Source organism: Manacus candei, unplaced genomic scaffold, assembly GCF_025592945.1.
Source record: "Manacus candei isolate 608988 ecotype Guabito, Panama unplaced genomic scaffold, ASM2559294v1 h1tg000095l, whole genome shotgun sequence".
NCBI lineage: Eukaryota > Metazoa > Chordata > Aves > Passeriformes > Pipridae > Manacus > Manacus candei.
In genome coordinates this window covers 2,000,158-2,025,717 of record NW_026138143.1, presented here as the reverse complement: position 1 = coordinate 2,025,717, position 25,560 = coordinate 2,000,158, and the positions used below count along the sequence as shown (strand labels likewise).

At 41.1% G+C, this 25,560-nt stretch overlaps 1 protein-coding gene across 1 annotated transcript; it reads right to left on the bottom strand.

Annotated features, from left to right (window-relative positions):
• Positions 1-208: 208 nt before the first annotated feature.
• On the bottom strand, positions 209-22,591 carry CRTAP (cartilage associated protein). The gene is made up of 7 exons (XM_051768522.1): positions 21,825-22,591; positions 18,184-18,333; positions 17,410-17,581; positions 14,891-15,019; positions 13,283-13,428; positions 10,819-10,902; positions 209-910 (listed from the first exon to the last, which is right to left on the bottom strand). Exons 1-7 carry the CDS (start codon positions 22,275-22,277, stop codon positions 851-853), a joined length of 1,194 nt encoding a protein of 397 aa, XP_051624482.1. The 5' UTR covers positions 22,278-22,591; the 3' UTR covers positions 209-850.
• Positions 22,592-25,560: the final 2,969 nt, after the last annotated feature.

Genomic DNA, 25,560 nt, shown 5'->3' with positions numbered 1-25,560 from the left:
TCAAGATTCCATTTTAAATCACTGCAGTTTCCACATGTACTTACTTTTGGATGAAAATTATGCAGACAGTTCCACCAGATTGAAAAAAACCAAGCAAACTGTTTTCTTCAGAAGAGAATACAAAATACATCAATTACCAATATTTCATATATTGGCCCCACCTCACACAAGGACCACAGGTTGTTTCAACAGAAAGAGTAAGAACAACTGTTAGGAAGAAGAAATTATTTTATTTTTAATTGCACATCATGGAATTTAATTCAGTTTTTAAGAAAGATCAAAACTGCTTTCAAAATTCTTTAAGCAATTTTTACAAGATCACTAGCTGTGCTTTGTTAATCACCTTACTTCAGCTAGTTAAATGTATCTTAACATCTTTTGGGTGCACTGGGATTCGTTACCACTTTATTCATCATCATATAAAAAGACACATATAAATAATAGAACACATAGCTCAGAAAGAGGAACTGTTATGTCTTCCTTGGTTCATAATCTGACAAAAGTTCTTCAGAATTTAGCTGTAGTGCTACAACTTAGTAGAACAGCACTGAAATGAGGAAACTTAGTGTTATCCCAGAAAACACAAATAGTCTGTTTTGTTGTTTGTGTAAAGGAAAGAAAGTTCGAGAGGCAAACTCATATGCACCAATTCTGCATAGTGAAAAGCCATGCTCACAGAAGAGTCAGTGCAGCATGGAAGTAACCTTTCAGGAGTGGATTTTGGGACACAAAGTGGAGCTTAAAGAAGCACCTTTGAGGTATATCTAACTGGAACTACAAGTGACCAAAAATAGTGAGGAGCAATGGTGAGTCTTCACTTTCGTAAAGCACTTTGTGATGATTTCACTCATCAGGATTCCTTCTTTTCATCCACTTCTAACAGCTCATCAAGGAATTCCACAACTTCACCCTAGAAGGCATTAAATTTAACAGAAACAAGTTAACTTTCTACTGCAAAATTGGTGGGAAATTTTTGCTATTTTAATCAAAACATAAACTGTAATAATATGTGTCCAAATATTTTTAACACCCTTCCTGTAGATACAACAAGCCTATTAAAGGCAAGTAAATGGCCCGTACAGGAGTAACACAAGTACTTGCAGGGACACACAGACTTAAAAGAAGGAGATGTTACACTTTACAGTAAATCCTATTGTACTTTTTCAGGTACTTAAATAGACAATGAAATCCTCAAACTTAGAGAGGAATAAATGTTTAAAGCACCTGTCAAATCAGGAAATTGTTAAAATACCATAAAATATTAGAGAATTTTAGAAAGCTTCAAAATTCAAACTGATAGTGTTTTGTAGAACCATAACTTTGACGATATATTTGTCTGCTCTAACTGTTTATTTGCCATCACACCCTTCAACACACACCTTTTCAATTTTCATCCCCAGCTCTTCACATGTCATGCCTCAATGCAGCAAAAATGTGAAGAACCAGAGATAACAATGTTTTTCATACTGGAAACAAATACACTGGGTTTAGAGTCAGCCTAGGAAATACTGCATTTACAAGCTCCACTCTGCTAATACAGGGTACCAACGCAACATAAATTTCCTTTATTTAAACTACTCCTAACATAGTTATATGTTATATTTTGCCGCAGCAAAATGTCTTCTCACAGTCAAGCCTGAGTATTTTGGGATGATACAGCCCCACTGGCTGGAACTTACAGTCTTGTCAACTAAGCTACAGTAACTGAGCTAAAACCTGTTGCAATCATTTACAGCCCAGTGTAACACCTTCAGTGCTGAAAACCAAGCAGTCAACAGCAAATGTGCAGCAACCTCTCAAACTACTCAAAACTGACTGTAGCAGCCCATCTGCTGGCACACTCAGAAACACCAGTGATGTCTGGTTTGCCTTCCATACGCAATTCAGAAACACTGCCAGAGATGGGAGATTCTGTGGGAACGTCTGTGCATATTTGCACTTTTTGGTACAACTCAAAAGCTGAGCTGTACGAGAGATGTGGATGCTCAAAATTACATTTCCAACCTTTTATTCTAAGAACTACAATCTTCTGATAACCTCTTAATTTCACTACGTTTTCTTTAAACTTTCCTGCCTTTCCTTCTTGACACGTTCTAAAAGGGTCTTAAGATGTCATTTAGTTTTTTTCCAAAACAAATTGTCACTTTCTGACAGAAAAAATAGTCTGCTGGAAAATCTGATCAGCTCTTACTCACTCTCATGTTTAAATTAATAAGAATTTATAGCAGTTATGTTGAAAGCAAGCCGTCTTTGCATGGATGCTCATTCTCCCTTTTCCCTTCACGACCCATTTCAAGTCTTTGTGAACTGTATTATGCTTCTGACTCTGCTTAATGAAGACTGCAAACAGTATTTTACCATCCTAATTAAATTTTAAGCACATTTTTTGCCTAGAAAGATATTCCTCAGAAAGACAGCCTCTTCCAGACACATACATTTTGAGAGGCAAAATTTTACAATTTTCTATTCTGCTGAGGAAAGGCTGTTAAAACCTCTGTCACTGAAAACAGTACAATTAAATAGATAATTTTGGCTATTTTTAATACAATAACAGTATTGTGGATATTGTAACTAAAAAGCACTAACATCATATTTTTCAGAAGTGTGATTAGTGAGGAGATAAATAATGAGAACCAAGCAAGCAAAAACAAACGTTGGAGAAAAGCTGGCTGAAATAACTGCTGCTCTTGTTCCCTGCTTCACAGTTCCATCTCAAAAGACCACTGAGTTTTTCCAACTATGAAGCAGTATTAGCAAGTCCTGAAGGATGGTAATTTATTGTGCTTTGGATTTGTTCGAAATATTTAAGCATCCAATTCAGTAAAACACAAGAAAAAATGCCAACACTTTCGTATTCCCTACTTGTCTTCCTGGTTGCAAGAAATCTGGTTCCTGCAATTGGAAAACAGGAATTCAACGTTTCTGCATGTTTTCCTTTGTTAGAAGAATTTTGATTGCCTAAGTAGCGCAGTCAAGGGAGGAACTCAATACCACTTCACAAATGCACATGAAAAGTAGCCTCTGGGTCCAGTAGTCACTACACAAGCAGTTGGAAGATACAGAAACAGAACACAGAGGACTTCAGGTCAAGTTTTATAGCACAGGTCCCAAACCTGTGGGCATTCGGGTGCCTCTTGAAGGACTGCAGACAGGCAGGTGCCACTAAACTCTGAACAGTTACGAGCCCGGGAATCCAGCTGTCTACTACAGGGGTCCCAGACCTAACTCAAGCTGATTCTTTTACACCTCAGGATCATACTTTAATGAAAGAAAAACAGATATGAAAAAGGATTTATCTCCTCTGTCTACCTGCAAAGACAACCTTCAAACGGTTAAGAATCTGAGAAGGAGGGTGAATGGAATAAACATCTTACTGGATGACCCAGAATTAAGCATAAGGAAGTCATGGAGATTTCAATATTACACTTTTGGAACTCAACCATATGGGAACTTAATTCGATGCATATTACTGTTGCACACTCATCAGTAAGGATCTTTCGGAAGACACAGGAGATACAGATAGAATTCAAATTTTTTACTTCTGGTATGTTTTCAAATTTAGAAACATATGAAAATATATGAAATATAGAAATCCATGGTTCAAATGGAAAAGGATATTTAAAAGCAACAATATTTGGGAAAAAAGACTGATACCTGAAATCTCTGGTGTCTGAAACTGAGCTCTAAAGGAAAGCTTCACAGAAGCTATAGGGAAGCTGTTGCGGTCTAATTGGGCGTACTGAGAAGTAACAAAGTTTGAAATATGGCAAAAATATTAAAAAAGTTGCTGAAACAATATACATACATAAAATATGCTGCAATGCAACTGAATAATTGCCTGGATGTTGGTTATTTTTGAAAAGGCAAAACGTCCAGATTACACTTAAAGAAAACCAAAACCTGCACTTAAAATAGTTTTGCCGGTGCCTTCGTAATCAGAATGTAAAACATTTGCAAGTTGTCCATGGAGCAGTTGGTAGCCTAACGAAAAAGCAATAAGGCTGCCTCAGAAGAGCTGATCACATTGTCACACTGGCAGCTGGGACCAGACTGATCACTGTCCTTGTCCCATCAGTGCTCACTTGACACCAGGCGTTCAGTATGACTAAAGTCAGTAAATATTTCACAGGTGTTCATTCTAGGGAAAAAGCCTTCTGCCTGCTCACATCTAGTAACTTCCTGCTGTCCTGCATATCTGGAGTATGAAATGAGTCTTCGATAGTACCTAGCCCTTCAGCATGACAGAGTTCCTCATGTTATTTGGTACACTCTTTAGCTCCTTCCTGCCCTTACAGAAAGAACATCAAATTTTACATGCAAAATCAGCTGGAAACCCATAATGCTTTCCCCTGCCAGCTACTAAAGGGGACAACAGCCACCCACCTCTAATGCAGGTTATGTAAATATGCTGCTCAAACATGGTGCTGATGCAAATCATGGGTGAGCAATATATGGCCCAAAGCATGATGCAGCTGTTCAGCTGATAGTTAGGAAATCAGTATGTGGGGTCTGACTAAGCTCAGGGAAGAGAACAGTTTGTTGCCAGGCCAGTACATGCCTGATAGTTAGGCAGCCAACAACAGGGAAATACATGCATGTGGGCTGCCTCGTCAGCTGCAGCAAAACAGGTCCTCCTTGGCTGGCCCTTGGTCCACAGTTGCTGCCTCCAGGTTTGCACTGGAGGTCAGGTACCTGCTGCAGGTTCAGCAGCTCTGTGGTACCCCACAACCTCCCTCCCTGTGCTACCAACCTCTTCCCTCTCCAGGGACAGTCAGTGGAAAGTGGGACTGACAGAGCAAGGATGTATGGTAAAAAGATGGAACAGATATAGTCTGAAATATGGGAGGTGTGATATTGAACAGAAAAAGGAGAATGTTTCCAAACTAGTGTGAGTGGTTCAAAGAATCAGAGAAGCTGATCTGACCAACTGGAGCCTCCAATTATCTGTCACATATGCAATTGGAGCATCCTTGGCTTAGATTAACAACTCAGCAGAGGCACTGGACAGAACGAACAAGTTTTGTGGCACAGTAATTAATTCAAGAAGGTTTCACAGAGGATATGTGAATAAGTGGATTATAATAAAAATTAATTTTAAAACAGAGTTCTTGGTTAATTCTGAATAAGCTAACCCAGGCTATTGAGATTGGGGCACTATTATAAGTGAAGCTAGAGCAGTTGGAAAAAAAAAAAGGCCTAAAAAAGAGAAGAATGCAAAACTCCCCACCTAGTACCTGAACCTGAATGTCCAAGACCAAGGTACATATTGGGCCAAGCCATTCTTTATGCAGTGTTAAATGCTGCATTCACACACACAAAACACAACCTTTTAGAAGAAACATCTGTACTTTGGAGACTCCTAGCCAGCTATTAAAATAAACAGCAAAGAAGAAAAGCTACCAATACATGGCTCAGTTATGGCACACTTGAGACCGATGGTCCAGCACCAACTTTTCTTTCGACAGCAGCATTTAAAAACAGCAGCCAGCAGCAGCATTTGCATTGCTCACTGACAGACCCAGACACTTCACCATTCCTTGCAAAGACTAAGCACTGCCGTCTGCAAATGCAAATATTAATCATTCACAGGTCCTTGCCTCCACCTACAATCTTGTTCTGTCCTTTCTCAGTGTGGACTGGAAAAGTTGCAGGAAAAAATAACCCATACTTTCTATGCAAATCTGCTGATGGCCTTTTCTATAGGGATTCTGTATGCACTGCAGTGGGATAGCCTGTTGTTCAGGGAAGCAACAGAGAATATAAAAAAGATAGTGTAGTAGAATGAATTAAGATCTATAGAAAAATATTATCCTGGACGTGCTTTTATGTGTGATTACCAGTGAATGGATAAGAAACAGCCTTTATTCTAACTCATCCAACAAACCAAGCCTTAAGAGACAATACACAGAGCAAGAAGAACTGGCTGGATCTTTGTTTCCTTATAATCTATGACCTAGAAGGAAAATATTTATCCCACATAAATGTTCCCCAGTTGTCCTTCACAACAAAAATTCAAATTTTGCTAAAGTTTGAAGATCTTAATGATTGGATACTTGTTTAACACTGAGAGCAACAGATTTGATTTCCTTATGTACTGGGTGTAGGTGGCCAGGTTATGGTAGTGGGAAGGGTTGCACAAGTGGTCTCTGTGAGGAGAGGTCAAGGGTGCCCTATAACTAATGAGTAATTATCCTGTAATTGCTCTAGTAACTAATTTGAGGTACTAACAGGAGTAGCCACAAGGAGTTGTTACGAAAACCAGTGGATTTCATTCTAGAACAATTAATTATCTTGCAAGAGTGAAGAAAAAGGTTTGATATGAACGACTGTGGAGGATTTGACTCCATGAACCTGATAGAGCCGGCAAGTATACACCACACAGCTCACTGGCCAGCAACATTTTGAAGGGGGAAAATGTTATATCAGGGTAACGGTAAGGCATGTGTCAATGAGTGGCTCAGCCTGAAAGGTTTATTCAGCCTTCAACCAAGAGAAAGTTCCTTGATCTAACCTTCAGTTAAAACATGAGAGTTCACTATAACCACCGCAAAGCCCTCCCAGAACCTCCATGAGCTGTACAGACCAGTCTGGACACTCTTTGCGTTCTAGCAGGGGAAAAAAAAAGAAAATCCCTCAATTTCTTGTGCAGAAAAATTATTTGGTCCTTAACTTGTTTATTTTTCAGATACTTAGTCCACAGTATGCCCACTCTCACATGCTTTTAGGGCTTTTTTTTCAACATTAAGAGAGCTTAGTTGTTTTTTACATGTATGTTATCTAGTTTCTCAAATATTTTTCCATTTCATTTTAATGATATATTCTGAACACTTAACTGTTCTTTTCCAATATACCATGAGGGATTACAGTACATTGCAGTTATTACAATAGTATTTTACAGTAAATCAATAAATATGCTTTCCTTTTAACGTATTTATAATGCCTATAAAACATGAGTCAACTCAGTTTCAGAACAACTTCAACATTGCTCCGATTGCACTGAAAACAAGCCTTCTAGTGCCTTTGTTTCTGAGCTCTACTTATGCTCTCTTGCCTGCTTTATGCTACACAGAGAGCCTAAAGAAGATCTGGGCAGCAGAAATTCCTCCTAATGCCAGTACCTGCAACTTGGGCACATACTGCCACTTAAGCTCAACTATGCTGGCAGCTTCCCATGGTAGGTCGTTTAAATGGAAGGAAGAACATCTTTGACTAAGACACACATCCAGTGGTGCAGAAGCAAGAGGAGAAAGCAGGAAGGTCATGGAGAGCCAGCCACATGGGAAGAACCTCCACTGGGAAATCATGATGGGAAAAAAAAAATCTTTTTTTCTTTCTTCTTTGAGGAAGCATATGTTGAACAGGGACCATAACACTGCCAGTTAGCTGCCAACTCTCTCTGAAACAGCTGCCACCAGCTCTTCTCAGCATAGCGGTGCTAGTGCCGCTTTTTGAGGTCACAGGCAGGGCAGGGTTTACACGTCTGGACTTATAACTTGCTGTATATACAGCACACTTGTATAAATCATTTGAACATAAGCAAAGAGGGAGTGAATAAAGCTGGAAATACACTGTTAGCAATTCCCAAACAGAAAAATAGGCTGAATTCAGATTTACTATCAGTAGTCCACTGGGCCCTTGTGCTTTGATGCTATTCCATATTTCCTCTTTCCACATTAGTTCAATACTTACTCTTTTTTGCATCACACTTAGGAATGGAGCATTCTAGTTTCAGCCACTATTCAAGTGGACACAGACATTATACACAAATAAAAAGAACAAGATGCCAAAAAAAGTGGGACAAAGCTGCCAACATCTTTTCACCTACTGATTAAGTACTGAAAGAAAAATCACCTTGTAGGATCATCCCAGCCAAATACTTGTGGTTCTTATGTAATTTAGAACAGCTAAGTAGCTATCCCCCTGAAAAAAATTCCTCAAGAACACTGATTTTATGTGCCAAAAACATGTCTCATACAATTAGTGTAGTGCTGAAGTTATATCTACACTAGCTGAGTGTCTGGCTCTTAATAGCTCAGTTTGCTATTTAAATCTGCCATACTAGGAGTTGTATCCATGACAGCCTTTATGCATTACACATCTGAATAGAAATCAAAAAGCTCATCTATCCATGGCCAACTAAGATGACAACACCATAACGTTCTTTTAACTTCCCTGTGGAAAACTGCAAGGATATTTAAGAATAATTACTTTTTCTTAAAAGTAATTTGTAGGTAGTTGGCGCTAATATTCTCTGTCACCTCTTCTGTGTTAAATGTTTGAATTAGAGTTTTTCATTTCCTTGTAGAAAAACATTAATAAAGTAAGAGGAGTAGGACAGTATTTCTCGTAGTAACATATGCAAAAATCATTACTGCCTGTTCCAGCCTCTGCAGTTACTGCTATGTATTACAGAAGAAGTCAAATGTTCTCACTCGCTTTGCTAATGGTATATAGAAAGACACATGGATGACCTGAGATACAGGAGCACTGAGAAGTCTGAATAAAATGCGATTCTCCACTTGAAAATAATGACATTCACATAGGAAGATATCTCTTGCCACATCAATCCTTTTACTTCAGTCAAGGAAAAAAGAATGTTTTTTTCTGCAGATTATCTTATGGGCTTGTTGGCCCACAAGCAACTTCACAGACAGCAAACATGGACCCCAGAAACTCGCAGAAGTTATGGCCTATGGCCCAAGAAGCACATGGTTTAAATAAACAGAGTGCACTTCCAAGAGAGGTTGCCTCCATCCTTAACAATTTTTAATAAAGTTTTTACTGTAATGCCTTATCTGGGTTTTTCATCATTCCTATGGAACAAGCTTTTCTATCTGTGCCAGAAGAAATATTAGAAAAAAGAAAAATTCCAGTTACACTACCAGGTCCTGTCCATAGAGCAGAAACTGCAAGGTAGCAGTTTTACCTTTGTGCTATTCCTGCTCTGTCTGGAATCCCTGGAAGGCTCCGGCAGCCAAAGACAAGTTTGGGTAGCCAGGGATTTATGAGTTCACTACCAAAAGCCAGAGCCAAGCCAGAGGCATGGACAGCCTCCATCCCTCTCAGGTTCTTCAGCCCTAGCAAGGGAGGGTACAGAAGCCCTTCAGCTTTCCCCCTGGAGAGGAGAATGGTAACTTTCCTAATTCGATGAGAGTGTGAGGAAGGGATATCTGTGACATGACCACGCACAGTAATTTTGGTTGTTTAACCCAAACATATAATCCAGTGTAATGTGACTTCCTTGTCAGTTCCTCAAAAGTTTAACTGACATTTTCACTGCACCTCCCTCTTGCAGACTGCAAGGTCATTTATAATTGCCCTGATGAAAGGAGCTACAGGAATGAATGCCAGCAAATGAATGTTTGTTTCCTCTATATATAGTCCTTGAGGCTGAAGATTGTTTCTATAAACCCTCCTAGTAACAACATATGGGGAAAGCACTCAAAAAGGACTGTGTCTCCCCTTCCTTAATTACTCATCCCCGTGTTTTGAAGCAACAGATATGAGAGAAGGAAAAAAATTACAAATAAGTTTATGCCTGACATAAGAAAACCTTATGGGTGACAGCACAAACCAACAAGGGAATATAAAAAGTGCTCAAGTATTTCACACTCTGATGAAAATCCATACCAACTAGCCCTCATCTAAGCTTAGCCTTTAAATAAGCTTATTAAACTGTCTTTCAGGGCACTTTATCACAATGGAAAGTCTTCCTAAAGTTTGGTAACCTTGCAACGGAATTTTACATAGAGTTGCTTTCAGGTCATGAGAATACTGAAGGCAGTGCTGACACTACTTCTCCACTATAAAATATTATCTCTCCCTATGTGATGGATAACATAAAAATTGCAAAGGTGATTTCATTTTTTAACATAAACCATCTTTGCCTTTTCTAACTAGGAGAGACATCAGCAGTGCTCATTATAGGTATCCTTGACCCATGCCATAGCTGAGCACCGCTGTTTCTTTGCCAATGCCAGCAACAAACAGCTCCATCATTTGAAGATTTTTTTAAACCTCTGAATGAAAGGTCCCAAAACCAAAGCAAACAGCAATCCAAAGCCTTCCACAATTTATACTTTAATTTAAGCTGTGGGAGACAAAGAAATGCCCTTTCAACAATTTAACTACTTTTCTTGCACCCCTCCCCCCCCAAAAAAAAAATCCATTTTACATATTTCCAGTGTAAATAGTAGTCATTATATGTTATTTGACCATGATTTCTAACCATTTAAGAAGCAAGACTGGGTGACCAAAATTTTACTGAGCAGAATAAAATAACAGGTATCAAGACTTCCTTTGGACAAAAATTACAATTTAGGTGGCAATTTTCTGGACAAAATTATAAGGATCTCTAATATAATTCAAACAACATTTAGGAAAAAAAAACCCACACAAAACCCCAAACCAACAACAACAACAATAAACACCCCAAAAACAAATAAACAAACAACCCCCCAAAACAAAACAAAAAATCCCCACACCCAAACCTAGAAAAACATTTGGTTTAAAAATACATACCACTTCTCTGCCCCCTGGTGTTACAGCTTGCAAAGTAGACTTTCTTTTTTTCTGTGGGCTCAGTGCACTGTATTTGCCCTTATGTTAATTATGGCAATGTTTTTTAAAATTGTATGTTATGTTCTTTGGGTTCATTCTTACATTCTACTTACAAAACTAAAAATTTGTTATAAATTGGTCACAGTTACAAGAAGATTTTTCTGTATTAGTTAAATCTTGGGATTACATCTATGTATCATTTTCACTTTAACGTGACTGCTGTTTTTTTGACCATGATTTCATTTATATAAAACTCACCTCATCATCATCCATCAGATGTTCCTTCGCAAATTCATACATTTCCAGCTGAAGTGTGGTTATTTTGTGGTATCGAACTGCCTCCTATCAAAAAAACCCAAAATTTCTATGTCACTTTAGGGTAGCAAGACAGGAGAGCATCATTACACATCACCTCAAACTATTCCAGTAAAATCAGACTCGGCCTTAGTAGAAGGCATATCCCAGGAGGGGTTTATAGTGTTTGAGAAAGGGAACAGTAAAACAGCAAGTGGTGTATCCAAACTCTTCTGTGGATCTTCGTAAGCACAATCTCCATCAATCGGAGAAGAGCAAAGCACTCTCCTCCTTCTCACATTTCAAAGCATTGGTAAGTCTGAGAATAAGGAATAAGACTGCCAGAGCTGAGTAGCAGCATGCACCTGCATTCCAGTGGGCTATGGACATGAGAAAGCCTCTGCCTCCCTGTGTGCTGACCCTGGCGTATGGCAGCAGGCAGTTCTGGGAAAAAGAGACACTAAGCTATTTTGCATGATAATGACTCACCACCCCAGCCTGAGTCTGGACTAGTAAAATTCTGCAAGGTCACTCACCTGTCCCTCCTCACTTCCCAGCTCTTGCCCTGGACCACAGAGTGTAGCTCAGTCACATATTCTCATATTTGTGAACATCAACTGTAATCTGCTTTGACTACCTTTTGGGAAGGAAAACAGGAGACTCCCTCTTTCACAAGAACATCTTGTGACATTAGATTAGTGCCAGAGTTAAATCCTGCTGTCACCCCATTACCACTTTGAAAATAAACCAGAGGCATTATGGTTTTCATGGCAAGTGATTAGGACAGCAAGCAACTCCTGTTCATAGTTACATAGATCAAAGTACAAGAAAATACAGCTGTGTCCATTTAGTATTTTGTACTTAAAAATCAAATTATCTGTAGTCCCCAGCTACAGAAGTTATCAATGAAACATTCAGAATTCATGTGTAGGGCCCTTGTTCTGCCCTCTCTGCACATGGATGCCAAATCTATCTGCGGTTTGCAGTTTCAAACTGTTGCTACCCCTCACCATCAAACATTGTCTCCAATATGGCCATAAAGCACAGTTCTGTTCCCAAAAGCAGTGACAAAGGAGCGGTTCCTTTCCCCTGTGAGCTCAGACTTGCTGCTGCTGCCTTCTGAAAGAACCAAATGCATTTTTGCTGCCTTCTGTCTCAGCTGGTCCTGCAGGGCAGGCCTGGGTTTCCAGTGGGCCGATAAGGCGTGCTGCAGGTAACAGCTGTCCACAAACAAACCCCACCTAACTCAAATGGGGTGGTATTTTTGACTTGAGCAGGCTGGCCTGAGAGGTAGAAAGTGTAATTATCAAATCCGTGCAAGCTATAAGAGGAATAAATGCACTGCTTTGCATAAGGTCAGTCACCTGAGCACTGCACAGATACACTGGGTTTAATGCCATATTAAGAAACAAGGGCCTTTGGGCCAGCGAAGGTCTTGGTGACTGAGATGTCTGAAGAAGCAACATGGAAAAGGCAACTGGAACGTTATCCTCCAGGATGTCTGCTGTTGCCACAGCTGGGTTAACTTAAATGATTCTTCCACAGGGAAGTCATGCCCTAAGAGAAGGCACCAAATTTAATTTGTGGAACATGTATCGCTAATGACTAACCAGTTGTACAGTTTATATGACTGATGCCTAAGGAGTCACTCAGGTGTCACAAAGCAGCTAATTCAGTGGCATGACATAAATCCTGGTAACAAGAAATGACAGAAAATCAAATTTGATGTCACAGTCCAGGCTGTAAATTTTCCTTGGACATGGAAATATATGAACAGCATAGAAATCCATTTTTAGAGTAGTTTTTCAAAGCCAGATCACAATCATTGCTGCATGGACTCATGTTTACTGTGGGTTCTTTGCAGCAAGTATTCTAATTTAGATAATTAGATGCAATATAGTCCTGAGCCTTTTTCCATCCTCATCCACCCAACTATGTTCTAAATGGAGTAAGTGGAAAGTGAGTTTAGCTGGAGTTACCATATCCAGACACATTCCAGTGCCCACAGAACCTGAAATAACAAGCGGGTGGGCAACTACATGTTGGCAGATAATGATTCACAAAAGCCTGAACGTTACTCAGAGATTTCATCAGGAGATTTCAGGGGGCAGCTGCCTTATTTATAGAGGTACATAAAGGTATAAATATGCATAAGTGACAGAGAAATACCAGTGTGAATTTCTTTGTCATCATATTATATTATATCCTATTGTAGCATATTTCAACAGAAAGGGAAGAACTATAATGACATTCACTGTTTACGTGACACACTACATCTCTGTGCACAACTCTCTATATGGTTTTCACAAAACAGTATGTGTCTAACTCTAGAACCAACAGATAACCTCCATTTTCCCAACCTCTTACCCACTGAGTTTTAGAGAAATATTTAAATGTGTCTAGAAGGCATTTTAGATAATTCACCTACCGATCTGGGCTGAAAATCCTCTTCTTTAAGTCCCCATTTGTCTTTATGGTACTGGTAATACACCATGTTCTGTTTCATTACTTCATCTTTCTCATCAAACAGAAGGTAACTAGCAGCACAAGAAGCTGCATTCTTCATGTCATTCACTAATTATTAAACACACACACAAAAAAATCCAGATAAGATAAATGAACAAATTCCTACTAATATCTAAGTTCTGAAAAACTCAGATGGAAACAGAACCCATATTCTACCTCCCCACCAGTTGCATAGAAAAAAAACCTGCTTCCCAGAAAGAATATGCTATATTTGTGTCCTGAAACAGGTCAGGTCATGATTGAAAAATGGTGACTCAGCTCTGATGGTTTTCTATGAAAATCCTAATAAAACGTTCCTCCCAGGTATCCCAGTATCAGCCCACAGCTTAGTGATATGCACTGGGGCACTTATTAAAAAAAACCAAACACTTCCCCACTTCTTTGTACTAGAACTGACAAAGAGGGAAGAGTCAATGTGTAAAATGTGTAGTCAAACAACATAAGCAGAAGTCATGTAACCTGATGCTACATGGTTGATGTGTCTTCAATGTTGGAGCCTGCAGGAATAGCTGTAAAAGCTACAGTGCAAGTAGCTCCTCAAGAAACCACAAAATTCATTAAATGATTTACCTATCAAATATGTAATCACTGAGAACCAGATACTATGATTTCTGTTAAGTGGTCCCTTCTTTCTTCAAAACCCATTTAGGCCCATTCTAACAGGATTATAAGAATCCACTAGGAAAAAGCAAATGGTATGGAATACTCTGTAGGTTTGTCTGTGGAAGAAATTCTGAATAGTAAATTGAAAATTGAGTATTTATTCAATAGAATAAATTTGTTATAACGTGTTTCTTTGAAGTTACAATCTTTAGTTTCTCTAACTGAATGAATTAGAAGTTTAAGGAAAAATCTATTGTTAGAGCTATACAATTCAGCCACTTAACAACCACGGGGGTTTGACAGTTTAACCACTATGGTTTTCTTGGCACAAACCGTAGGTTTTTGTACACAGGTGTACAAAATGGGTCTGTGCCATTCCAGATGTTCCAATGTATAGTCAGTGGCCGATATTGTTTACCCTAATATGTTATGAGTTACTTCAAAAAGGCATCTAAAACATAAAATACATATAATGAACATTTTTCATTTATATGAAGTTTAACATTTATATGAAACTACGAAAAGCGTTAGCAATTTGTGTTGGCAGTAGGTATCACATACAGAACGAAGGGCAGTGATGGATCAGATCACACTTACTCTGTAACTGCCTCATCTTTCCAACACAGACCATGCATAACTTAAAACAGAGGGTCCTGCAATGTATTTTTTCATAGACAATTTTATGAGCACAGGTTCAACATAGAACATTTTGTGTCCTGTGTCTGTTAACTACAGCAATACAGGAAGAAAAAGATACCAGGAAACTCAGAGTTTCTGTCCTGAAACAGGTTAAAATGCAGGTTCTGGAGGCCACTATTTACGTTCTAAAGCATTGTAACTAGAGTTATGAATGGAATCTGTCTCACATCACCCCGATGTTATTTAAGCACAATAAATCACTACTCACATTTATAATATGCAAACTGCAAGTAATGGTACATGGTGGCCACAAACTTTTCAACAACAAAGCCTCCTATAACGGGCGTCAGATTACTCTCACACTGCACTTTGCATGCAAGGACTTCAATATAATGATCTAGAAGGAAGAAAACGACAACGCAGGATATGGTTAGCATGTTGTTATAGTGCCTCCCATTTGCTACCCATTAAAATTTGGCCTCATGATGCTCTCCTGAGTCCTGTGCATCTGGAACTTGCTGCTTGGAAGTACTGAGAACCTACAACTCCATTTGAAGTACATATCAAGTAATGGTAATCAGTCCTTCCATAAAAATCTGCACAGTCGACTTTAAACATATCAAAGCTGGAATTTCAGAGAACTGAGTAGTTAGGTTTCACTGACACCTACAGACAGCTTGTGGCAGTGGATTTTACAGTGTTACAGAGTACTGCATTATTTCCTAACTGTAAACAGTGCTTTCTTTTATTTTTCTTTTATTTTTTACATTTTGCAATCCTTTGCATTTTAATGAAATTATTGCACGGATAAGGTCCACATGCTGCTGAGTACAACTGTGTGACAGAGATATACAGTAGGTGATTGCAAAATAAACCTCCAGAGATGGCCACATATTGTGCCTGCAGTTTGGATGTTCTAAAAGAGAAGAAAAAGGAGAATATGCCACTCACCACAGAACGACTTTCAGCCAGGAATGTTTAAGTTCACAAGCTTACCCAGCCTAAAAAAGCTTGCTATAATGCAATAGGACTACAGGTGATTTTATCTTCAAGGAAATACATTTCAAGAAACCTTCCAACAAAGAGTATCAAACATTTTCAGGATATATCACATTTGGCTACAACACAGAAAAGAAGTATTTTAAAGTCTTAGTTTACCTGTTAGCCATATTAGGCAGGTGAAAACAAGTTAGATAAGCTTGTGCAGCAAGTCTCTAACCAAGACAAAAGAACACTTTTCATCCCTGAGAACTCCTAGAATGAAGAACACTGAAGCTAACTAAATGTAACTGGCCACATGAAATTACCAGACTCATCTTCTACAAGAGCAGTGGAATCTCCAGGCACAGCAGGGTTCAATTCCAGCCAGCAATTAAAGCCACAGACTCAAGTCCCTCAGTGAAACAATCCCATGCAATGAGGACAGCTGGCTTCCAAACATAACTCATTGCTCAAGGATACATACCTAGTGTAAGCCCCAAATAATTCTGGTTAAGTCTTATTGCTACATCTGCTTTCTGCAGTAAAAACCTCAGAGGCAGAATATTTCTCCCTGCAGCAAGAGCACAGTTCAGCCCAGGCAGTGTAAGTAAATTTGAACGTTCTCATCTCAAGAGCGAAATACTGAAATGCACATACATGGTCATGATGACATCATGCAGTAACTCCTACCTTTCCTTCCCATCACTACTGCTGGGAATTGTCCTTCCCTTCCAGGGAGTAAGAGGAAGGATGACAGCAAGTGCCAGTCACAGCTGAGCATGGATGCTGTACTCTTTACAGTGGCTTGGGAGTTGACCTGATGCCAGAGCTCTGACCAGCTGGGAAACAAAGTCTGTGTTTCTTGCTTTACTGCCTGTGATTTCACCTTTGCTCCTTATTTGCTGTGCTAGGCACCTGCCTGCTTTGCCCAATAGTAAATCAGGCAATGCTTGAGGCCTGCAATAGCTATTCCATGTCAGCTGTAGCAGTGGATATCAGCTGCACACCACGAGAAACTGGAGCTGCTCATGTATAAACATATTTCATGAAAATTTCCCCTCTCCAACACATATTATGGTTTTAGGACAAAAAGTTGGGCTGGTTTTCCTTATGGCAACTTAAAAACATGAAAAATGCAAGAGAATTTCTGAGTTTATTGAGAAAACTCGCATGTGTTCTCCACACAAATACTGTCAACAACGCTGAGCCCAGAGCACTGGAGAAATTACTTGTTTCTTTTGCTGCCAAAGAGCGTAGGGGATGTATATGTGCCATTTTGACAATAATAAAAAAAATTTATGTCCCTTTTACTCTGCAAAGCAATGGATTTTTTTTTTAAGCTACACACGAAAAATAGATGTTATCTACTAGTAAAACTCTAATGTAGGAAGGATGAAAAACAGACAAAAGAAAGGACATACAGATCACTGGACCTACACAAATCCCTAAAGCCAACTTCAAAGGCAGGTTAACAACCGAGCCTCAAAGGCAACCAAACTGATACTGAAAGGGTGGCCAAGAGACCTGTCTGGATTAACCATTGCTACCTGGATGGGGCAGTTATTATCACTTAAAAATCCATGTTATTCTGACACAGAACTTCCATGTTAATACAAGTACTCTGTTCTGATTTCCTGATAGCCCTCATTTATGTTACTAAAAAGAACAAAAACATAAACCAGAATTCAAGCAGTTTACAGTGAATCTAACAAAATCCTCTTGGCCCAAACTCAGGAACAGGACCTGGGTAGTCAATCCTACGGACAAATTGAAATGTACTTTCCTTTCTGTCTCCTGACCACTCACCTGCAATGGAAAGATAGAAGTCTTTAAAGTCTGTGATCTCTCGGGAGCCTTCACAGGCTGCAATACAGTCATCATAGGCTTTGAAGAAATCAGGAAGAGCCAGTTCCATGTCCGAGATGGATGTTCTCCAGTTGTCACCATTATACGCTCTCACAGCCCTGACAAAGAGGTTCTGAAAAATTGGCAGGAATGAAAACCAGCAGTAACTGCTCTGTAGGAAGCGGTGTGTAAATTCAAACGCAGTAAATGATGTCTTGGCATTTCTGGATGACTGCATAAACTATTCTCCAGGTAAGATAAGGACAACAAATACAGATGACTAATGGATTTTATCAGGTATTTTCTAGAGAACAGAGTATGTAATTCCATTTCTGATCAAAAGGAAAGCCTGCAGGACAGAAGTAACAGTGTGAATCTAAAGCATGGATTGTGACAGAGATTTTCAATGGAATCTTAACACGAAATGTCTGAGTTATTTTAAACTGTGCTGTTACTATGCACCTGCTTAGCTCCAGTAGTGATATGCATGTAGTAGCTTTCAGGTATGCCACTGTCTGTGATTTACTGTGACCCATTTATGGAACGATGAAGTGCAGGACAGGTGAGAATTACTGAATGCTTCAAGAAGGCAGAATGGAGGTGACTGAGATGACAGAAGGAGGGAAAGGAGAGTAAGAATTGACAACACATAAGCACATGAGATCCCCAAATCTCACCCAGTAAGTGGAATAATAGAACAGTTCCAAAAGACCAAACTCTGAATAAAAAGCCTACCTCATAAGGCTTTATCTCCAAGTCTTTAATATGCTCCTCAGCATCGGGTATGCTCTTATAGTAGGCCATATTTCTTTGCATCATTTCATCATCTGGATGCTTCAGAAGAAATGTGTGAGCTGCTGCAATAGCTTTTGGAAGATTATTAGCCTAAACAGGGATAGGGAGAAGAGGAAGGAGTTAAAAAAGGTTAATTGGGAAAAAAACCAAAACAGTTCAAATGTTCCCAGTTTTTGTCAATGACTTTCCTATAGTCTCTATAGTCACAAACTTACTTATACTGAAAACATAGTCTCAACAGGTACAATCATACAGTAAAACTGATATAATTCTTCTCAGTTTTACTCCTAGCTTCATCACCATGAACAATTTTTTTCGTTTTATTGTTGCAGATAGCACAGATGATGGTTGTAAATCGAAGAAATTAGGGGTTTTTCCCTTCTCCCTCCCCTGTTCATAAAGCTGACATGTTGCTCCTGTGTGGGATTAATCTCAGCAAATACTAATGCCAACCTATGGATATTGGGCAGGAGTCATCACTGACCATGTTTACATGGTGTTTATGTCACTTATTTGCCTAGCAGTACAAAGGACAACATTAAAATAATACATATTCCTGGTAGTGTTATGAAGTTAAGAGCAAACTGCAGAGACTTGCTCAATAACTGTGTCCTAATGTACTATGTGATTTTCTGTACTCATTTTTAACCTAACTTTAATCTCAACTGGATATACTTTCTGAAGTATACATTTCTCACTTGTAAATGCATGTACCAAACATGTAAGTATTTCTGTGTGCCTGCATGATGGGTTTTTTATTTTATACATACACATATATTTTCATAAATTATATAGTACATAGGCATATATTTAGGAAGAGTGAGAGAGAAAGCAAAAGTCTTGGGTGTTTGTAAAATGTTAAAACCTTTTTTCTAAGTCAAGATCCACACCAAGCCATTCAGTGTATTGATGTGTAGCTGATACTGAGCTCCACCTCGCATTTGAAATAGCCTAGGGCAGTGTATGTTTAAAACCGTAAGGAGGAGCCACAGGCACGTATGCACACACACTCTTCCGTTTGCATCCGTAAAAGGTATCCCTTCATTTCAGGAAGAAACCCAAGAGACAACTGCACTGAAGAAAGACTTCAACCCACCCATGGCTGCTGTGCCGCTATGAGTGTCCCAGTGCTGGAACACTGCCAGCTGCCCTTTCTGGTTGTCCCAAAACTACACGTTTCCAGTCAGCCCAGACGGTGCTAAACACAAAGGGAAATCTCAGCTGAACTTTCGTCAAATGCCTGATTTCTTTTGTGCTGTATGCTGTGATCCTGTTTCTTTGGCAGGCTGACAGGTCTCATTTTTACTTAGTTCATAATTCACTCTTGGTTTCAATTTTCACCTCTTAAAAATAAAATAAAAAAAGGTTTTGTAGAAACACGTTCCTAAGTGAACTCAGTGGCTCTGGGAAAGCTCCCTCCAGAGGAGCAAGCAGCAGCACAGAAACATCTACTCCAAGAATCTTAAGACGTGGCAGAATTTCACTCTGCAATCCACCTGAATAAACACACGGTCACTCCAAAAAATGACATAAAGCGTTTCCCTCCCGCTTCTTCCTATACTATAAATGCTGTTGGGGAGGGGTGGAGGAGTGGGGGAAGAGACATTCCTTTTTCAGAAGCCACCAGCCAGGAAAAAGTCCTTTGGATGCAGCAGTCTGTAGGTCCCAAAGGCCCATTCAGAACTCCGCAAGTAATAAGGGCTCAGAGCTGGATTACAATCCAATATGAAAGACAAATTAAAGGCAAAGACATCAAACTACACTGTTCAAACCTACTGCAAACGTGATTGAAAAACAGTTTAATGAAAGAGGGAGGGATTCCTCCAATTTCCCTCTCACACTCCTGTCTGTCAGTTACTTGACTGTATTAGAAATGGTAAGCAGCACTGCTTTTTGCTGTGATTGCAAACTTTGCAAACATTGCAAACTTTGTATGTACCACAAGAGGGGAACTGATAGTTAAATTAAGACAAGAAAAGGAAACATTTGTGGTGATGTAATTTTCGTATCCTTATATGGCTTTGAGAATTTGAGGAATGCCTGCCCTCTCAGTAATTCAAAAGAAACCTTTGGTACCTTTTGTTTAGTGTGTGCAGAGGCTTTAATGCATCAAGTTAAGCTTTTTTGTACGGTCTTAGGGATGGCTTTCAATGCACAGAATGACACCAGTGTGATGCCGTGCATGTGAATACTGTTCTGGTTTTATAAGAACACATTTCCCCGCATCTGTTTGGAAAAAGTGCTGAGAAAACAGAACTTCTAAAAACAGGACACAGTAACAGTTCAGAAGATGTGTGCTTCCAAGTGGCAATCTCAAAAAGAACGCACAGGTAAACAACCCTATATAATATATACTGGGATATGTTGGGAGTGAATCCCTAAAAGAGAAAGCAATCTTAGAGCTCAGCTTGTTTTCTCCTCCCCCGCCCCCCCCATGCTGTGTTCATTTGAAATGTGAGTAACTGCAGTATCTGAGGGGATGGCAGAAGGGACGGACCTTGATACAGAGAACAGAAGATGAAGATAAGGAGGGAGAAAGTAATCAATTAGATCCTGGACAGATGACAAGAAGCTAGAAAAATAGGATGAAATCTGTTAAGGGAGGTATGTGTCCCCAGTCTTGGTTGACCCAAGAGTAAAAGGTAAATACCATTCCAGGGCTAGCATTAGTGTCCCACTTCAGCAGCCAGTTTTTCCTTCATTCCTTCCCACGGCTGCAACAAAACTGGAGTTTTGCAGGCATCAGGCTATCTGCAAGTCACAGGCTGGGGGCTGCTGCACTTGAAAGAACTGGACCAGATGTGAGCAAGTGGAGAAGGTGGCCACTCTGAGGGACAGGAAGCAGCGAAGAGCGCTTGCAATAGCAGAGCTGTGACATGAAGAGTCTGAAAAAGGTTCCAGAGAAGATTAGAAAGTAAGGCAGATGGAAAGATGAGCAGGGATGGGAGTGACACAGCTACAGGACACAGAGGCAGGTTTCCATGGCCAGATGTCAGGGAAGAACTGGAAGGGTTGATCTAGGGGGCATGCTGGATGAGCGGTGGAAAACTGGTGAAGAGCAAGCTGGATGGCAGGTAGCAGGGAAAAAGACAAGGAACATGCTGATCCCACTGTCAGTTACATGAGCTGAGTGGGTGGAAGGGACTGAAAGGCTTGTCAAGGAGAAGATGATGAAGTGTTCGCTGGGCAGCCTGGTGGGGACAAGGACTGGGGGCCTGACCAGGGAGTAAGGGAAAAATGGAGGTGAGGTGGATTACAGCTAAACTGATGTGAAGAAAGCAATGGGGAATGAGGCTATGGCCCAGAGAAACCTGCTCCGAGGGCCAGGCGAGAGGTCGGCATGAGCGGTGGCTTTTCCAGAAATGGGTGTACAAGGCACTTGCATCCATCGAGGCCGTGCTGGGACACGCCACGTGAAGGGACACACCATTCCGTCCCCCTCCACCACGACACTGACAGGCCTGGAGAGGGACTCTGGGGAGGAGAGGCTGGGACGGAGGCGGGGGGTTGGGGAGCGGAGGCAGGGCAGGGAGATGGGAGGGGAGAGGAGGAGGGATGAAGGAGGGAGAGGGGGTCCTCACCTTGAAGTAGGCGAACTGCAGGTACTTGTAGGGCTCGCGGCGCTGGAAGTCCTCCAGGAGGTCGCGGCCGGGCTGTGCCTGTCGGAAGGCGGGCAGCCCCTGCTTGCAGCGCCGCAGGCACTGCGCCCGCCGAAGCACCCCGGCCAGGAGCCGCAGCTCCACCAGCGCCGCCCCGGCGCCCGAGGATGCGGGGTTCGCGGGCGGCGGCTGCCCGGCGGCGCTGCAGTTGCGGTGGCAGAACGCCTCGCTGTCGCGCAGCAGGCGGTACAGCCGCATGCTGACCTCCAGGTAGCTGACGCTCTCGGGCCAGTTCTCCGTGCTGTACTGGTCCAGCCCGTAGCGGTAGGCCGACTCCAGCGGCATCAGCTCGTCCCGTGGGAAGCTGCGGAAGCTGTAGCGCTCGTACTGCGCCCCGGCCGCCGCCAGCAGCGCCGCCAGCGCCGCCACCCACATGGCTGCGACACCGCCACCGCCCGCACGGCCACACGTCGCCGCCGCGGGGAGAGCGGAGCGGAGAGAAGGGAAGGGAGAGACGGCCCCGGGACCGCGGTGGAGGAAGGGGAAACGCGGAGCGGCCCGGGGGGAGGGCGGGGAGAGGCGATGTCGGGGAGGGAGCGCGGACGGGAGGCGGTGCCGGGCGGAGCTGGGCAGCGGCTCCTGCGCCCCCGCTGGTGCTCCAGTGGAGCGGGAGCTCTGCCAGCAGCAGTCAGCTCTGGAAGGCAACTGTCTTGTTAATATGTTTCTGGTGTCTTTTAAATTTTTTTTTCCTTATGTATTTTTCCAGTGTCCCTGACAGTTAGTGTGGGGTTTTTTTTGTTTTGGGTTTGGGGGTTTTTTCGGGTTTTGTTGTTTTTTTGGATTGGTTGGTTAGTTGGTTTTTTTCATCCACAATTTAGGAGGTTTGTTTGAAAAATGTATGTTCTGAAACAATCTTTTGCACCCTTCAATTTTTGTGTGTGTGTGTTTATCTACAGAACTTATGAACAAATGCATAGGTTCATGCATTCATACTGTGATGAAGAGTGATAAGGACTGTTGGAATACTCCTGGGCTACTACTGCTCTGGACGTTATTTCCCTTGAAACTGGAATTTCAGATACAGTGCTAGAAGATCTTGCAGAATTATAAGTACTATTTCTGCCTCTTGTTGCTTTTTGATGTTTGGTTTCCTGAGAAAAAATAATACAGAAGATCTACAAGGAAAGTGATTTTACATTTTTTAAATACTTGCCAGCTGACTGGTTTATACTTTGGATGTGAGCTACAGAGGGGGATCTATTCAGAACAGCCATGTCATGGAGCAGCTGTTGCATGATTTATACTTGTCATCGCGTTCTCAATTTATAGGCTTAATTTTTCATGGATTATGCATTGAACTTTCCAGTCGTTTGATTGCTCTTACATTTCCCTAAGGTTTAGACAAAAATTTAAAAAGTTACTAGCCTTAAGTTACTATTTCTTACTTTATCATGTCATGTTGCTGTTGGAAACCTCTTTTGAGTGTTGGTGGTATCCAAGGAATGCCCAGGATTTAGAGGATGAATCTGTATGTTCATATACTGAGCAGAAAAGTACAACTGCTCTTTCTGGTGACCTCTAGCTTTTTTACCCAGGTGGTCCATTTATCAAGATCACATTGCAGTGTGGCTAATTTTATTTGTTAGTTCCAACAGCTGTCATCTTAATGCAGAGGTTTGTGTCAGTTCTGTAATCCAAACTGGAATCATTGTACTCATGTATTCTTACTTCCTGTTACCCATGCTGCTCCAGTGACATGGCACCTGAGGGCAGAAGAATCACAAAGCTATCCCAGAGTTTGCCAAATGGAAATAACAGGGCAGTGGGAAGTCCTCATTGTTAAAAGGCTGGGTGCATTCATTTTATGTCCCTGTAATTTGATCAGTAATTGAGTTCAGTTACTTGAGGTTGAACTTTCCAGACAGTTCCGTTCCATCAGGTAATTTGAAGTCACTTCAGGGGATATGTGTGTGTGAATGATGCTGGAAAAGTGATCTTACTGCCCTACTTGGTAGATGTTGCATTTTGGAAAAAAGCAAAACAAAACCCAAACAAACATGAGAAGATTGTTGCCCTAATTTTGTTTTGATGAATATTTTTCTGGTCTTCAGGTGTGCAAGGATGTCACTGGCTTTGTTCCTCATGCTGTAGCTGGTTCCTTTATTCACGTTTACCCTTTTGTATTTCTTTGATATGCTGAGATTATTGTAGGTTCTAATTTTTTGATAACAGGATCAGAAAAGGGAAAAGCTTCCTGCTTCTCTTCAGACAGTGACATACTAACTCAAGAGTCATTTTGTTATGCATGAGCATCAAGGAACAAGGCTCTGGGGCCCTAGACAGATCTCTTTCTGTATCCTTGCGACGCAATCAATTCATCATTTCAATCATCTTTCAGAAAATCCATGGAAACTGAACATGAAATGGCCATGAACTTGAATAAAACTTGCCTTTGGGTTTGCTTGTAATGTTTGAGAAGTGGACAGAAAAAACCCTGCATGTGGCCAACAGCATCTTCCTAAGGGCTTGTGTTTGAAATCTGATCTCAAAGGCATCTCTGCCAGCTGCCTGTGTGACACAAATTGATTTCTTGTCACAGATGTACACGCATTCTGTAATGGAACTTGCTGCTGCACCACCATCATCTTGAGAAGCCACCACTCCCACACCTGAAAGCTCCAGCATGAGCAGTTCATACAGCAAGAGAGCCCAGCAGTGACAGAGGGGAGAGGAGAAGAGCCTTGAGAAGTGGAGTACTTCTGCTATCTGATAACTATGGATGGGACCAACAGGTGCAGAACCCTAAGCTACTCTCCATTCTGCTGCAGGACTTTCTGAATTCCTGCCTGAAGACAGTTGATGGTCTGCCAAGAAACTTCTGCAGGTAAAATGTGAAGTGGCTGCAAGCTGTCTGAGGTATTGGTTTTCTCCAGCTAAACTCAAAGGCATCAGGTGGCTCCCATTTTATATTAATCCCCAGTCTAGGTGCTTTTCAAGTGAAACCTAGGTAGAATCATAGAATAGTTTGGGTTGGAAAGGACCTTTGAAGGTCATCTAGTCCAAACCCTCCACTGTGAGCAGGGACATCATCAAGTAGATCAGGTTGCTAAGAGCTCATCTGACCTGACCTTGAATGTTTCCAGGGATGAAACACCTATCACATCTCTGGACAACCCATGCCAGTGTTTCCCCACTCTTGTCATAAACAGTTTCTTCCTTAGCCCTAATCTGAATCTACCCTCTTTTGGTTTGTAAGCATTTCCCCTTGTCTTATTGCAACAGGCCCTGTTAAAAAATGTGTCCCTGTCTTTCTTAGAAGCCCACTAGGATTCACCTGGGAAGCCAGAAGCCTCTGTAAATCAGCACAGCCAGTCGTGTTCCAAGGTTGGATCAGCTCCTTCTGATGGGCAAACCCCATCTGTTCCAACTACTTCCAAAAAGTAATAAACGTAGAGACATACATACAGAGGTGCCTTGGGAATGTCCAATAAATGTGCAAATATATATTTGTTTGGTTTTTTTTTCTTTTGAATTATTATGGCAGTCATGCCAGTAGTGCCTCCTCCACCGGTTCTGTTCAGTGCCTTGGGCCATTTTCTGACTGCCAGGAGTTGCCCCCAGCTGCATTGCCTGATCGCTGGTTGTTGCATCTCAAAGCACTGTTGCACTGGCTTCTGAGTTCTGACTTTCAGGCTGGAGCACCAAACTGTGTTGTTAT